The sequence below is a fragment of the Diadema setosum genome, unplaced genomic scaffold (assembly GCF_964275005.1).
Source record: "Diadema setosum unplaced genomic scaffold, eeDiaSeto1 scaffold_35, whole genome shotgun sequence".
In the NCBI taxonomy this organism is placed as follows: domain Eukaryota; kingdom Metazoa; phylum Echinodermata; class Echinoidea; order Diadematoida; family Diadematidae; genus Diadema; species Diadema setosum.
In genome coordinates, this window is record NW_027307661.1 from 296,664 (window position 1) to 313,755 (window position 17,092).

Below are 17,092 nucleotides of genomic sequence, written 5' to 3' on the forward strand. Positions count from 1 at the left end.
GTGACCACAATGTTACATTATGTCTTCAGAATGAAAATATTTACAAGCCTCCATGCCAATCGGTCGGGATCCTTATTCGATAATATGTACTCTTTGTTTATGTGTTGTTCGTATTTGTTTGTGTGGGAGGGAGGAAAAGGGATGAAAACATGGAGGTATTATATTCACACTGACAGGATAGTCTTCCCTTAGTATTTTATTTTATTTCTCACCCTCTTTCTGTACTGCACAGCTGGAATCAATCAAACACTCTGGAGGACTTGACATTTCTGCTGCTGCATCAGAGGCATATGCCAAGAGTATTTGCACTATGCCAAACCTTAAGACTCTGGAGCTACATAAAGTGAACATAGCCGACGGTTTCTTTCTTGCCCTGAAGACATCAGCATCAGAAGCAAGGGTATCTTAATTTGCGTTTGTTATATTCCAGTGTAATATCGTATAATGGGCCATAGAGGAGGAGAGATTCATGTTGACCGTTTTGATTAGAATCGAAAATGAATGAAATTACAAAGTTTTATTTAATACAGAAGGATTGTAATCATTCGATCAGAAACCGATTTCTTGTTTTTTAATAAAATGAAGGAATAAATGGATGGGGTTTCCCAAGTACACAAAACAATCATTCCAATATTAAGGTCTACTGAAAATTGAAAAGGAGATGCTGTCATAACCCCATAATCCTATATAACTTTAGGTGTCACTCCTTAATAGATACATGTACTAATATTACAAATGTGGATGGTAATACAGAATAATTGTAATCATTCGATCAGAAACCGATTTTTTTTTTTCTGTACAATTAAGGAATAAATATGTGGGGTTTCCCAAGTACACAAAACAATGATTCCAATATTGAGGTCTACTCAAAATTGAAAAGGAGATGCTGGCATAACCCCATAATCCTATATAACTTTAGATGTCACTCCTTTTGGGCAAACAAGTTGCACATTATGACGTCGTCAGAGTCCGAAGTAAATCAAGGAATCAATCAATAAAGGAGAACTGAATGACACTGAAAGGAAATATGTTTGCAAATTGATATTCAAGAGGCCGTAGACCAGGCAGGTTTCTAGGTTCTACAACGCACTGCAGCAATATATGAAAATTTTTTTTTAACAGTTATAACATCATGACCTGTTAATGATTCCAGGTGTGATTAAGAGATGCAAAAATTAACTGCAACTACTAAACAAACACACATCTATGATCTCATTTGCATAATAGATTATGCAAATATTCACCATTTTCTATGCATTTTTACCACCAAAACAAGGTCTTGCCATCAAAGTTATCGGGCAATCACATCAATATACATTAGATTTAAAATCAAGTGGCAACTTTCATAATTCTCATCTGCAAACATAATTTATGTGGGTTTTTTATCTATCCCTTTACCCACTCTGCAGGCTCAAGTAAAAAAAAAAAGAATTGTAAGAAAAATCCTGGTATCTCGGACAGTGTCGGAAACAGAAACGAAGGATGAACTTTGTAATTCTAGTCATCAACGCTTTTATATTTTGGCTGAAAAGAAACATTGTCTGAGTCGAAAAGTTTATTTCTCAATCGAGTTAAATTGATTTACGTTCCTGCAAGGTTTGCACCATCACATTGTTGCTAACATGCACACTCTACTGTACATCGTAGGCCTGATTTGTGACATTTGCATCGAAATGTTCTGCATTGCTTTCGCATGCACATGAAATAATCTCAATGCAACTTTGCAGGATTGGAGCTAGATATATCAGTTGTACAGGCTGTAGACCAGATCAAAACGTCCCTACCCATTGTCCAATGGGGAAGAAAGATCAGGTCTGGCACAGTGAGCAGGATTTTCTTTTTTTCTTCTTCTTCTTCTTCTTCTTCTTCTTCTTCTTCTTCTTCTTTTTTTTGATACAGGAGTACTGTCGTTCAACTGCTTCCGCGAGCGTTCAGTATACTTCTGTCGGTAAAATGGCGGAACATATTTTGTATCAAACGAGCTGCATCTTTTGAATCGAATATAAGTTTATTCTTATAAAGACGACTGATAACAACCATGTTCTTGGAACCCTTTAGTTTTCTTCTCGTACAAGCAGCATCCTTGATGATTGTGAGTCATTGATCACTTGCTTTAATAAGAGTGCTACTGTCAGTATCAATTTGGCAGAAATTGCACAACTCCAGTATCTACGGAAGAAGGTCTCTTTAAGGTAGCTATCGGATCGATGTTATCTCTCAAGGGAACAAAAGTAAGTTCATGTTCGCAAGGTGGTGGAAAACCCTAGTCCTCCATGAAAAGATCCATTTCCTAATTCTTGGGCAGAAATTCAAGTGACAACATGGATATTCAAAACTATACTTGATAAAGCATATAATGAGAGGCAAAATGGAGCCCATTTACGTCTGATACGAAGTGGAATCTTCTGTATGTAACAGGGTTTCTAATGAGTATTCATTATTCCTTAGTTCTTACAATCCACTGGTCCTTAAAGCTAGAGGCCTGTTTGCTAATAATGTCATTTCTATGATCTGAATCACACCAGGTGAGATATATCATAAGTCAGACAGACAAGTGAGCGTGGCGTCGTCCAGTTAAGAATAAATTGAAATGCATCGTACCTGCATGGTGGTTATCACTGGCGGCATGTTATCCACGCATATTGAAAACAAAAACAAAAAGGAACAGGAAGGTGTAAACCCCTAATTTCGCAGATTGCACCGGCCGAAGCAATTTCAAAGTTCGAACTGTCTTGGAAGTTGACTAAGTTACATTTTTATACAGATGTAGAAGGATAAAATATTGGTAGATGTTTGCCACACTCGTTTTCCCGTTTCTTCTCCCTCACTGCTATTCTAACATCATTATTCAATTTTATCATGATAACGCGCGATCAGAGTGGCAAAAGATTGCAAAGTTTAAGATCGCGAAGTCTTCACGATCTTTTGTTGTCCGGTCACAATGGCAAGAGATCGAGAAGTTTGGCGGGGACAGCATTATAAAATGAAATATACCTAGCTGTATTGGGAAGTTTAGAGGAAAGTTTGCAGTCACACGCACTTGAAAAACTTCAAGATCTTATAAATTGCGATCATAAACTTTCCGATAATTTGCCAATTTGGCCACGCCTTTTGAGATTTTGGAGATCGCGATTTTAAACTTCTTGATCTTTTGCCAGTGTGTGATCGCGCCTATTCTATAACTTTCCAATGGATCCTTCTCCAGTCTTATATATATATATATATATATATATATATATATATATATATATATATAACTTCGTCTAACGGACTTACAACATAATTCTGTTTATTCATTGGGGCATCAGTAATGTTTGTTGTGACATCAGAAGTATTTTTTCGTCAATTTGTAAGGAAAATGAAAAACACGCTTCAACAGAAAGTAGAATAAAACCACCTATATCCCTTTTCAATCTATAGACGAATGTTTGTTATATATATAAAATCATATGTAATCATATATTCAAATCTGTATACTGTATATGAATATATATATATATATATATATATATATATATATATATATATATATATATATGATTACCATGCTCTGGCTAACTGGGAGCAATACAATAATGGATGTTGCATAAGAACAAAATGGAATTGACAATTATATGGCAATATTGCAGCTATTTTGTATGTATTATGCAAATTAGATGTTAAAGTGCATTTGCTTGAAAAAGACATTTTTTTTCCCCTAGCGCAATCAATTTTTGTTACGAATCGGGTTCCTTAACTTGAATTCTTAAAAAAAGGACCTTTTAAGAGGGTGAATGAACTGCATGCACACAAACCTCATAAAGCCTAAATATAATTTGCATACCAATTAAAATATTTGCATTTATTTTGATACCACTGAGAAGGGATTCTACTTTTTATCTAACCCTCAAAACCTTAAAGTCTTTATATCTAGTGTTTTTAACTTCCCTCTCAAGAAAAAAAAATATGAAAAATCTTCCAGTGTTAATACAATATTTGCATATTTCAGTACTCATTGGCATAATTATGAAAGAAATATACTATTTACTACCTGAGAAACGTTTATCCCTCCAGTTGGTAATACCAGTGTAAGTACATAGATTTCAAATCACTTTTCCAGCTCGTTTAAAAAAAAAAAAAAAAAAAAGTCTGAAACGGTAAGCACTATTTGGGCACCCATCCCGCTTCATCATGAATATTTATCATCTACATGTATCCGTAATACCGTGGAAATACATGATTTTTACATTTCCCGGCAGCGTTTTTACATTTCCCGACAGAACCGAACATTTTTCCATCTCCCGGCGAGACGTTTTAATATTCCCCGTTAATGCAATTTTTCGAGATTTTTATATTTTCCGGCAATACGTTTTTACATTCTATGGCACGTATTCAGCGTTCTGCCATTTTCTAGTACAGTATCTAACTGCCTGATGAATATTCATGATGAAGCGGGACGGGTGCCCAAATAGTGCTTAAGCCCCTTTTACACTTTCACGGATTGCTACACGGATGACCACGGATCGTCGTCCGTGGTGTTCCGGCATGCAAAATATCGATTTTCATCTCAATGACGGTGTGAACACGATCGCAACTGGGTGTTTACACGGAGAAGTACGGAGGCTACACGGACAAGTACGGTGCCTACACGGACAGACAAGGAATGAACGCAGACCAAAGCGGAAACGATACGGAGGCAACACGGATACCAAGGAAGAGCACCGATGCAACTCGGTCCCTTCACGGTCATTACACGGATATCCCTAAAATGTTGACAGATGACATTTGCTTTTGCTTTTGATACTTTATCATTCTCGGGCGACATACCTCCAGAGCTAAATATGAAAAGCACACCAGAAATCTGCAGCAGCGTACAAACTTCTCTGCTTGTCGACACCATTAAAGCATATCTCTTTGTTTCAAACTCTCATTTTCTGGAAAATCAAGACATAAACAAAGTAAAACAAAACAAATCAAAACACACACAAAGAAGAAAAAACAGCAAGGAGGTATGTGTGGGTCACCTAAGCTTCTCCGGTGACCACTATACGAACAGTATGAGGGGTTGATTGCTGTACTGATGGGGGAAGCTGTGAGCAAATTTCACGGACTTTATGAGCTTGTATTGGCAAAATACACGAATATTTCATCCCGGATGGCGCCGATGCTAATACGGACGTCCCGATGTCTTCACGGATTGTCCCAGAACGAGTACGGAGGCAACACGGAGTAGCCGTTGTCTACGAGGAAGGAATAAGGGGGCAGCACGGAGTAGACGGTGCCAACAAGGAAGAGTTTGTATTGATTTTCATCCGTGATGTCCGGGATGAAAAATTAAGCAAGCTTAATTTTTTTCCGCGGACATGCCGGATGACTTGACGGCGTCAATACGGTCATGCCGGAAACAGTACGGATGATCCCGGATCGATGATCCGTGGTCATCCGTGATGCGATCCGTGAAAGTGTAAAAGGGGCGTTACCGTCTGAAACTCACAATTTCTGTGGCTTAGCAGCCATTTTGTTTATGCAAATTAGATGGTCAAGATCCATGAATTTCGCTTGGGTACCAGAGTTTTCCTAACCCTCAAAACCTTAAAGTCTACATATTTAGTGTTTAACTTGTCTCTCAAGAAAAAAATTTTAACGATTACTCTTCCAGTGTTAATATATATTTATCTACATATTTCAGTACTAATTTGCATAATTATGAATAAAATATACTATTTACCACTCGAGAAACGTTTATCCCTTAAATTGGTAATTCTATTCTCTGTACAAACATTTCAAATCACTTTTTTCGGGCTCGTTTGCAAGAAAAATTATAGAAAATGCGTGTCTGAAACTGATGTCTGTGGCTTGGCAGCCATTTTGTTTATGCAAATTAGATGGTCAAGATTGGTGAATTTCGCTTGGGAACCGGATTTTTCGGATTCAGCATACTCAAATTAAGTAAAAGAGACCAGTTCCCAACTTTTACTAAAAAATGCCTCTAACAGCATTTTAGAGAGCCCTTTTTCAGAAATCCCACTAGACTACAACAAGGATGACAAGGACAATAATGGTAGAATTTGCAGCAGCGATAGAAATAAAAGCATCACGGACGTTTGTCTGTTAAAGGCTTTGATATTTCAATTGTTCTCTGTAATTGTATACGTGCTCATAAAGTTCTTATAATTTTGTGATACATACCCATGATAATATTATGTCAGATCCAGAATATAGTCAGATATTAGATGCCACGTACCATAAAAAGGCACAGCAGTGGTTTGAAAAACAAAAATTATTGTGAAAATAGCGTTTTCCCGTATTTTTACGCTTTAAGTCCTTGTCCTTGTCCTTGTTGTAAAGCATGTCTTGAGTCTGATTCTTCCAATTTTAGCAATTCAGTGCTCTTGGTGTGTGAATAATAGACAGAATTTGGACAGAAGAGATTCCCGACATCCTCTACAAAATCTCTTTGAGCACTGAAGCAAATCGAATGGGGTTTTCTGTAAGATTTGGCAATGAGTTATAGTTTTATACCTCGAATTTGTATTTAGATTGATTCACAATTTTTAAAGATATCATTGCTGAGGGCCCCGTTGTAATTTTTTTGGGGGGACATACTGTATAGATATAAATATATATATATATATATATATATATATATATATATATATATATATATAAGATATGAGAAAGGAAGGAGAAATCGGTGCGTAGCTTTGACATCATTATTCCTCTTACTGTTCCTCCTTTTTGGAAAAGCGCAAGAGTTGAAAAATTGGTCTCCGCCGGTTCGATCCCCGGCGGAGACCAATTTTTCAACTCTTGCGCTTTTCCAAAAAGGAGGAACAGTAAGAGGAATAATGATGTCAAAGCTACGCACCGATTTCTCCTTCCTTTCTCATATCTTACATATGCAAAATTATTCAGGAGAAGCCAAAAAGCTGTTGTAGCGGTGACTTCTTTCGCAAATATATATATATATATATATATATATATATATATATGTGTGTGTGTGTGTGTGTGTGTGTGTGTGTGTGTGTACGACTTCTCAGGACTTAAAAAAGCATAGCTTTTGCATCGATAGTCCGATTTTCTTCAAGCTTTCACTGATTTGTTCTACTAATGTTGCTGCTTTCCCTCAAGCCACATTGCTTTGGGGTTTGTGTTCCCTTTAGTATCATATACATTATTAAAAAATCTTATGACATCACCGTACTTTGTCACTAAACGAATTCTATTGATTTAGATTGTGAAACATACGTCATTATCGGATTATTAAACCTTCATATTATTGTAGATATTAACGAACCTTCTAAAAATAATGAACATTGTCCAATTTTCTGAATTAACGAACCCTGCATCACTAGGATAAACAGACAAAACAGGATAAACAAAAAAGTGTAATCCTAGTTGCGCCCAAGCTTAGTTTATACATCCTAACCAACTCTTTTCCCTCTTGTCTTTTACTGCAATGTATTTGAATAATTCAACAAACAACATTATCGTGTATCCCGAAATGTCCTTCCTTGACCCACCAACTGTGTTCCTTCCCTTGTCTTTGACCTTTGAACAACTGGTCTTTGACCGCAGACTATACTGAATCGACAGCCGATTTTCCTAAAAATGTGGCTGATATCATGATCTGCTAATACTGCTACATTCATTCAATCCAAATTCATATTATCATGCTTAGACTATGCGGTTGCCATGCGAAAACTGCGGGAGTATGCGCGTTTTATGCGCAAAGGATATACGCAAGTTAGTCGTGAACTAGTCGTGATTTAGTCGTGACCTTCGTGCCACTAGGTTGATGGACACGCATTAGTACGTATTGGTGCAGCTAGTTTGGGCATAGGTTGTGTATAGTTCACGAAGGGTTTGCGAAACTTGCCCACAAATTTCGTCGTACCAAAATTTTGAACAGGTCGAAAATTTTGTCACGTCTTTCGCGCATTAACCGCATTGGCCAGCATCCTCCCGCAGGTTGCCACGAATATTTCTCGCATTGGCACGAAATGAGACCTGTCAGTGCTGAAACCATACGCAAACCAAAATTCGTGCAAGTGTCAGGGTAGCTCACCGACAAAACATTCTTGGATCAGCACCGAATGAGTACAGCTGTTCACGCCATGTTTGCCAACTCCAACTCTCGTGTCCCGGATGGACCTTTTTAATCACCCCACCCTGGTTGTATACTTGGGTGACCCGCACCTCGCCATAGTAAATGTTTATGCATATTTGAATCAAATTTCGTCACTGAAATTCTATGAAATCCCGCTCGTATACAGAAAAAATTGCTGAAGATTCCAACTGAACCACAAGTTCATTGATCGGTACCGGAAATTTGCAGCTATCGTCCTCAAACGCGAACGATGCGAAATAGTTATGCGTAGGAAGGAGCCCGCAACTCGCCACCCGCGCTCCGGCGTGCGGGTGACCGTAATGATACTTATAACATGAATTCCCAATACAAATTTCAAATTTTCGCGAAAAACTGCTCTTTTTCACCACAGCTTGCTCGTTTGTGGTAATCCTGCCAAGTTTCAAGTTTTTAAAGGGATACTGAACATAGTCCCAGGCATGAATTTTTGCTCAGTGCGTTTGTAACAATAATTTTAAGCAGGGTGGCGGTATTCGGGCCCCTGGCTAGTTGCGGGCACCTCACTATACACTGCTGTTCTCCATCACAATTAATATATAGCGAAAACTTTGAGCAAAGAAAATGGGTTTTCATCGGGATTCGAACCCGAGACCTCCGGATTAGACCGGTGCTCTACCGACTGAGCTATTGACAGCCCTAGATCGGTGTTCGTTTCCAAACCCTTAACCCTCTTTGCTCATGTGGTCAGAAGCTAAAGTGTGTGTATGTGTGCCACACACACACGCATTAACCTGACATAAACCCATAAATAAATTATGATGTAAATCAACTTTGGAATAAAATGTGAGGGTTCGCCGAAGCGATGCAGCTTTTTGTATATAATATATTTGGAAACAAGGAAGGAAAAATTGACCAGAAACAATTGTGATAATAAATAGCGAAAACTTTGAGCAAAGAAAATGGGTTTTCATCGGGATTCGAACCCGAGACCTCCGGATTACTAGGTCGGTGCTCTACCGACTGAGCTATTGAAAGCCCTAGATCGGTGTTCGTCCCAAACCCTTAACTCTCTTTGCTCGTGTCGGTTCGAATCCATGCCAAATCTTCGAATGCTGGAGCTCCATGATGTCGACATGACAGATGATTTCTTTTCTGCCCTTGTAGCATCAGCATTCGATGAGGATCAAGGATATATCAATCATTATACTTGGTGTATGTCCAGTATGATACCGTACGCTGTGTGTCAATTGGAAGATAACTTTTCTTACATTCAATCCCATGGAAGAAGAGAAGAGAAGATAACTAGACAAATGAAAAAGTTGTCGTAAGGAAGTTTAAAAATTATATTCATTTCTACGATAGCTAACGAGAACTGTCTGTACATAAAGGGAAAATTGATCCTCCTGATTTTGGAAACTCGTTACCTTCAGATTTTAGAGGTAACTACGTCATGATGACAGACAGTTGGTCGTTTTGGGTTTCGTTTTAACAGTCGCCTGTTGCGACACGGATTGTCGCCCCTACACGGATTGTCGCCCCCGTCACGGATTGTCGTCTGGCGACAATCCGTGACGCTTGTGCAATTCCCAGTTTTTGACCTCGAAGGCGACAATCCGTGATGGCAAAAAATTTGTTGCGACACGGATTGTCGCCCCGTCACGGATTGTCGCCCCGGGCTCTGGGTGGTTCCTCCGGTGTTAAGCTTTGGTGGGATGGGTATGACTGGTAAGTTATGCGTATGTGTGTGTGTGTGTGTGTGTGTGTGTGTGTTGTTTGTTGTTTGTTGTGAGCTGCATGATATGTGCTGTGTATGATTTATAGGTGCGTACAATAAGTGACTTGTGTATGAGTTTCCGTATTGTTGTTTGTGTGTGTGTGTGTGTGTGTGTGTGTGTTTGGAGTATAATAATACAATATGTAGAAACTGTGCATGTGTGGTGGTTGTATAGTGGTAGTGGTTTGTTTGTCTGTGTGTATACGTGTGCCTGTATGCGTACGTGTGTATGTGGTATATAGTGGCGTATGTGTATATCAAAGGGTATGTGATGGTGCGTGTTTGTGGGCGCATTTTTGTGCCTGCATGAGTATCTGAGGGGTTTGGTGTTCGTGGGCTACGTAGGCCCTACGTATGTGTGTTGTGTGTGAGAGTTCGTGTGTCTACGTAAGGCCCCAGTCACATAATGCTCTGCGTCCGGCGTTACGTCCAAATAAGTCATTTTTCTGCGGACACCCGGGGATCTCTTGCTGTCACCAGAGCATTTTTACAAAACATACGGGAAAAAAATATGCGGGCGATTCGAGGGCGATACGGAGAGATACGACCATAATGCGAATACTTGCGTGCACTTGCGGATATTCTTACGAATTGGCACGTAATTTTGAATTGAATCTACGTACAAGTTGTGAAAAGTTTTCGCATTGCTTTAATTTGCTTAACAGTAATGAAAGAAATATGAAATTTTGAACTTGAAGTTTGAATTTTATTTGTGCAGCTCAAATATGGTTAAGCATCATAAATGTAAAGACTACATAACATAATTATACCACAAATAGAATACTATCTAGGTCGATAAGTTAAACAGAGTAAGAAAATATTACTTACAGTCGTGAAATAGACAAGCTGTGGTTACGCTGTCATTGTGCAGCGATATTCATGACTTCCTGGGTTATGTTAAGGAGATTGTTATAATAAAGCAATGCCTATTACATTTCCGAAAAAAAAAAAACATTAGGACATTCGGACACCCCTCCGACACCCAAATACAATAAAAAATAGAATATTTAAAAATCATATTTAAAAAGATATTACATATTTAAAAAACAATAATACTATAGGGAAATACTAAATTCGTTCTCATTATATATAATATTCTATCGCTGTCCCACGCCTTCCCGGCCAGAAAAGTGAAAAAAAAAAATGTTGTCACCTCATCCCCAACCCAAAAATTGCCTTCCGAGTTTCGAAAAATAAACATTCAAAGAGTACAAGGAAAAATGTGCAGCATCAATGGTCAAGTAATGTCATGCGTATATGGGTGCCACCTAAAATGACCATAAATCTTCTGCTGCAGGCGCTACTGTGGCAATGAAAATGCATTCAGCGTGTATGAGCACGTGTTTAAAGAGTTCACACCAGCGTGGATCTAAAAATAGTATGGGTGTGTCAACCAATATCAGCGGTGAGGCTGGCTTAGACGAGAGAGAGACCGAGAGAAAATACATACGAGGGAGGTACCCTCCCCAAATGTTGTCTGTCTTTGTTCATTTTTCACTGTCACAGTCATTTTCTTCCATCACATGGGCGTCACCAGGGGGGGTGCGTTGGGTGCGAACGCACCCCCCTTCAGATCCTTAAAAAAAAAAAATAATAATAAAAAAATCAGTCTGCGAGTGACCTCAACGCCGGATGCTTAATAATTATTCTTTTCTATTTTCTTTTTTATAGTTTGCACCAGGGACACACACACAAACACACACACACACACACACACACACAAAGCTCGTCGGCAAAAACAATACGCACCCCTGGTTCTGGCAGCGCTGATTTTATACATATCTATCAGTATTCTACAGTGTTTACTATCTATCGACCGTACGGATCGGAGCACTTACTCAGTATACACGTTTGCATGTATATACGTGTGCTACTTACAAGTATGTAGGGTCTATGTATTACTAAAACTGACCAATCCACATTGCCAACCCAAGAGCGAGCCTTAGCCTCATTAAAAAAAAAAATGGAGGGGCAAACATATTTTAGTTTTGCCCCCCCCCCTCCCCCATAATTAATGATTCCCGAAATGAGAAGATTTTCTTGCTTTTGAAAGAAAAAAATGTTGGCCCCATAAAGATATTGGACGGCAAGTGCACCATTTGCCATCCCCACATAATTATAATTCCCGCGATGAAAAGATTTTCTTGCTTTTTTGTTAGAATTCAAGAAATCTGTCCAATTATTTCACTCAAAAGCAGTGGCGTAACCATGGTAACTACGGAGGAGGGGGGGTGCGCCCCCTCCCAATCCGCTGGTTAAAAAAAAAAAGATTTACCAAAATAGTAGTTCAAGTGTTAGTAAACTGCATGCTTTTGAATGAAAGGGTGATCCAGAAATAAGATATTTTTCTATGATTTCCTTTAACCATAATTAAATAGGCATATAGCGTGAAACATTGTTTAAAAAGCCCGGACCCGACAAAAGATTGTGATTCCTGGTCGGCATTCTGCATATAAGCAGGATGTGCGCAGTGTACTCAGTACATCCGAACGAAGAGTCGCTACAATGTTGCGCAATGTGATGTAGAATGTACACCTTTGTACCTTACGCTTCGTTATTATCAAAGCTAGTATTCATTGACTTTGCAGTGTTGCTTTACATACTAGTCTATATCAAAATGTCTTGCATTGCCAATAAAAAGACTTGACCTGGGGTAATTCCTAACTTTTCCATGTATATAATACACACACACAAACAAACACGCACAATTAGTTTAGGGGATGCTCTATAAAGTGCAGATTTTGGACATCCTTTCCCCGCTTGGTCACTTTGACGCCACCTCGCTGGTCATACCTCCCCCAGTCATGAACATAAACCCACACCCTTGACTACCACTGGATCCAGGGGGAGGGGCGCATCGGGCGTCCCCCCCCCCCCCTTTCATTTCCAAAGCGAAAAAAATAAATAAAATAGCTGCAAACGGCAGTTTTGGGACAGTAAAATGTCAAAATTTTCAAGCTCGCTCGCTCCTCTCGCTCGCATTTAGTCCTAATGCCATTCTCCTGAAGTTGCAGCCAGTAATTGCCGGCAGTTGCGCCTGGTGCGCCCCCCCCCCCCTTAATTTCCAAAGCGAAAAAATATAGCTACAAACGGCAGTTTGGGGACTATAAAATGTCAAAATTTTCAAGCTCGCTCGCTCCGTTCGCTCGCATGTAATCTTTATGCCATTCTTCTGATGTTGCTGCCAGTAATTGCCTGCAGTTGCGCCCGGTGCGCCCCCCTTAATTTCCAAAGCGAAGAATTAGTCCTAATGCCATTCTCCTGAAGTTGCTGCCAGTAATTGCCGGCAGTTGCTCCTGGTGCGCCCCCCCCCCCCCTTAATTTCCAAAGCGAAAAAATATAGCTACAAACGGCAGTTTGGGGACTGTAAAATGTAAAATTTTCAAGCTCGCTCGCTCGCATTTTATTGTTATGCAATTCACCTAATGTTGCTGCCAGTAATTGCCAGCAATTCCGCCCGGTGCCCATCCCCCTTAATTTCCAAATCGAAAAAATATGGCTAAGAATGGCAGTTTTTGGACTGTAAAAATGTAAAATTTTCAAGCTCGCTCGTTCCGCTCGCTCGAATGTAATCATTATGCTCTCCTGATATTGCTGCCAGTATTTGCCAGCAGTTGCGCCCGATGCGCCCCCTTCAATTCTAAAGCGAAGAAATATAGCTATACAAACGGCAGTTTGTTTGTTTTTTACTGTAAAATGTCAAAATTTTCAAGCTCGCTCGCTCGCTCGCTCGCTCGCATTTAATTGTTACGCAGTTCTCCTGATGTTGCTGCCACTAATTGCCGGCAGTTGAGCCCGGTGCGGCCCCCCCCCCTCCTTTATTTCCAAAGCGAAAAAAATATGGCTCCAAATGGCAGTTTTGGGACTGTAAAATGTCAAAATTTTCAAGCTCGCTCTCTTCGCTCGCTCGCATTTAATTGTTATGCCATTCACCTGATGTTGCTGCCAGTAATTGCCAGTAGTTGCGCCCGGTGCGCCCCCCTTTAATTTCCAAAGCAAAAGAATATGGCTACAAATGGCAGTTTGGGACTGTAAAATGTCAAAATTTTCAAGCTCGCTCGCTAGTTCGCTCGCATTTAATTGTTATGCAGTTCTCCTGATGTTGCTGCCAGTAATTACCGGCAGTTGCGCCCGTTGCGCCCCACCCCTCCTTTATTTCCAAAGCGAAAAAATATAATGGCTCCAAATGGCAGTTTTTGGACTGTAAAATGTCAAAAATTTCAAGATCGCTCTCTTCGCTTGCTCGCATTTAATTGCTATGCCATTCACCTGATGTTGCTGCCAGTAATTGCCAGCAGTTGCGCCCGGTGCCCCCCCCCCCCCCCTTAATTTACAAAGCAAAAAGATATGGCTACAAACGGCAGTTTCGGGACTGTAAAATGTCAAAATTTTCAAGCTCGCTCGCTCCCCTCGCTCGCATTTAATCTTTATGCCATTCTTCTGATGTTGCTGCCAGTAATTGCCGGCAGTTGCGCCCGGTGCCCCCCCCCCCCCCTTAATATCGAAAGCGAAAAAATATGGCTAAGAACGGCAGTTTTTGGACTGTAAAATGTAAAATTTTCAAGCTCGCTCGCTCGCATTTTATTGTTATGCAATTCACCTAATGTTGCTGCCAGTAATTGCCAGCAATTCCGCCCGGTGCCCATCCCCCTTAATTTCCAAATCGAAAAAATATGGCTAAGAATGGCAGTTTTTGGACTGTAAAAATGTAAAATTTTCAAGCTCGCTCGTTCCGCTCGCTCGAATGTAATCATTATGCTCTCCTGATATTGCTGCCAGTATTTGCCAGCAGTTGCGCCCGATGCGCCCCCTTCAATTCTAAAGCGAAGAAATATAGCTATACAAACGGCAGTTTGTTTGTTTTTTACTGTAAAATGTCAAAATTTTCAAGCTCGCTCGCTCGCTCGCTCGCTCGCATTTAATTGTTACGCAGTTCTCCTGATGTTGCTGCCACTAATTGCCGGCAGTTGAGCCCGGTGCGCCCCCCCCCCCCCTCCTTTATTTCCAAAGCGAAAAAAATATGGCTCCAAATGGCAGTTTTGGGACTGTAAAATGTCAAAATTTTCAAGCTCGCTCTCTTCGCTCGCTCGCATTTAATTGTTATGCCAGTCACCTGATGTTGCTGCCAGTAATTGCCAGCAGTTGCGCCCGGTGCGCCCCCCCCCCCCCCCCCCTTTAATTTCCAAAGCAAAAGAATATGGCTACAAATGGCAGTTTGGGACTGTAAAATGTCAAAATTTTCAAGCTCGCTCGCTAGTTCGCTCGCATTTAATTGTTATGCAGTTCTCCTGATGTTGCTGCCAGTAATTACCGGCAGTTGCGCCCGGTGCGCCCCACCCCTCCTTTATTTATGGCTAAGAACGGCAGTTTTTGGACTGTAAAATGTAAAATTTTCAAGCTCGCTCGCTCGCATTTTATTGTTATGCAATTCACCTAATGTTGCTGCCAGTAATTTACAAAGCAAAAAGATATGGCTACAAACGGCAGTTTCGGGACTGTAAAATGTCAAAATTTTCAAGCTCGCTCGCTCCGTTCGCTCGCATTTAATCTTTATGCCATTCTTCCGATGTTGCTGCCAGTAATTGCCTGCAGTTGCGCCCGGTGCGCCCCCCCCCCCCCTTAATATCGAAAGCGAAAAAATATGGCTAAGAACGGCAGTTTTTGGACTGTAAAATGTAAAATTTTCAAGCTCGCTCGCTCGCATTTTATTGTTGTGCAATTCACCTAATGTTGCTGCCAGTAATTTATACAAAGCAAAAAGATATGGCTACAAACGGCAGTTTCGGGACTGTAAAATGTCAAAATTTTCAAGCTCGCTCGCTCCCCTCGCTCGCATTTAATCTTTATGCCATTCTTCTGATGTTGCTGCCAGTAATTGCCGGCAGTTGCGCCCGGTGCGCCCCCCCCCCCCCCTTAATATCGAAAGCGAAAAAATATGGCTAAGAACGGCAGTTTTTGGACTGTAAAATGTAAAATTTTCAAGCTCGCTCGCTCGCATTTTATTGTTATGCAATTCACCTAATGTTGCTGCCAGTAATTGCCAGCAATTCCGCCCGGTGCCCATCCCCCTTAATTTCCAAATCGAAAAAATATGGCTAAGAATGGCAGTTTTTGGACTGTAAAAATGTAAAATTTTCAAGCTCGCTCGCTCGCATTTTATTGTTATGCAATTCACCTAATGTTGCTGCCAGTAATTTACAAAGCAAAAAGATATGGCTACAAACGGCAGTTTCGGGACTGTAAAATGTCAAAATTTTCAAGCTCGCTCGCTCGCTCCGTTCGCTCGCATTTAATCTTTATGCCATTCTTCTGATGTTGCTGCCAGTAATTGCCTGCAGTTGCGCCCGGTGCGCCCCCCCCCCCCTTAATTTCCAAAGCGAAAAAATATAGCTACAAACGGCAGTTTGGGGACCTGATGTTGCTGCCAGTAATTGCCAGCAGTTGCGCCCGGTGCCCCCCCCCCCCCTTAATTTACAAAGCAAAAAGATATGGCTACAAACGGCTGTAAAATGTCAAAATTTTCAAGCTCGCTCGCTCCCCTCGCTCGCATGTAGTCGTTATGCCATTCTCCTGATAGCGCTGCCACTAAGTGCCAGTAATTTGTCGTTTCACACCGTCATTCCATAATCCATTTATAGGGGGTACAACCCCCTCCGGCACTTCCACACCCTCCCCCACCCTTGCTCGCTCCCTCGCATACTAACCCCCCCAAGATGAAATCCTAGCTACGCCGGTGCCCTCTCCCCGCTTGGTTTCCCTTAAAAAAAAAAAAACCAGTAAAAGTCCAGGGATTGAGAGCTTCCTATGTTCTAAATATCTGTTCAAAAATCTCGTAAACATTTAGTGTCAAAACGCACCCCCCTTGAAAAAAAGCTGGTGACGCCCCTGCATCAGTCTTAACTACAAAGTCCATACCACTATTCTTTGTCCCAGAATAAGTTTGTGGCATGCTTTATGCATTAGCGAATAATTTCCACACGCCGTAAATAATGTGTAAATCGTTAGTTGATTTTAGCACAAACGAACTGCCATATGCACACCACTAATACATACGTAATACAACACCAACAAACACTCAAAAAAATCCTCATAATGCAAATAGACCAACTCAACACTTTTTTGTGTGTTTTTCCTTGATATTTATTGATTTCATTCAAATCATTCATAAATCGACCCATTCTGGATATAACATGAACAAAAAAGTTACAAATGGCAATTCGAACACAAACAAATCCATTTGTCATTTTATA

At 40.4% G+C, this 17,092-nt stretch overlaps 1 protein-coding gene across 1 annotated transcript in view; it reads left to right on the forward strand.

Annotated features, from left to right (window-relative positions):
• LOC140245800 (uncharacterized) overlaps positions 1-409 on the forward strand; it is a 137,453-nt gene extending 137,044 nt beyond the window's left edge. Inside the window, 1 exon segment of the mRNA XM_072325314.1 lies at positions 233-409. Coding sequence (XP_072181415.1) covers positions 233-409 — 177 coding nt within the window.
• Positions 410-17,092: the final 16,683 nt, after the last annotated feature.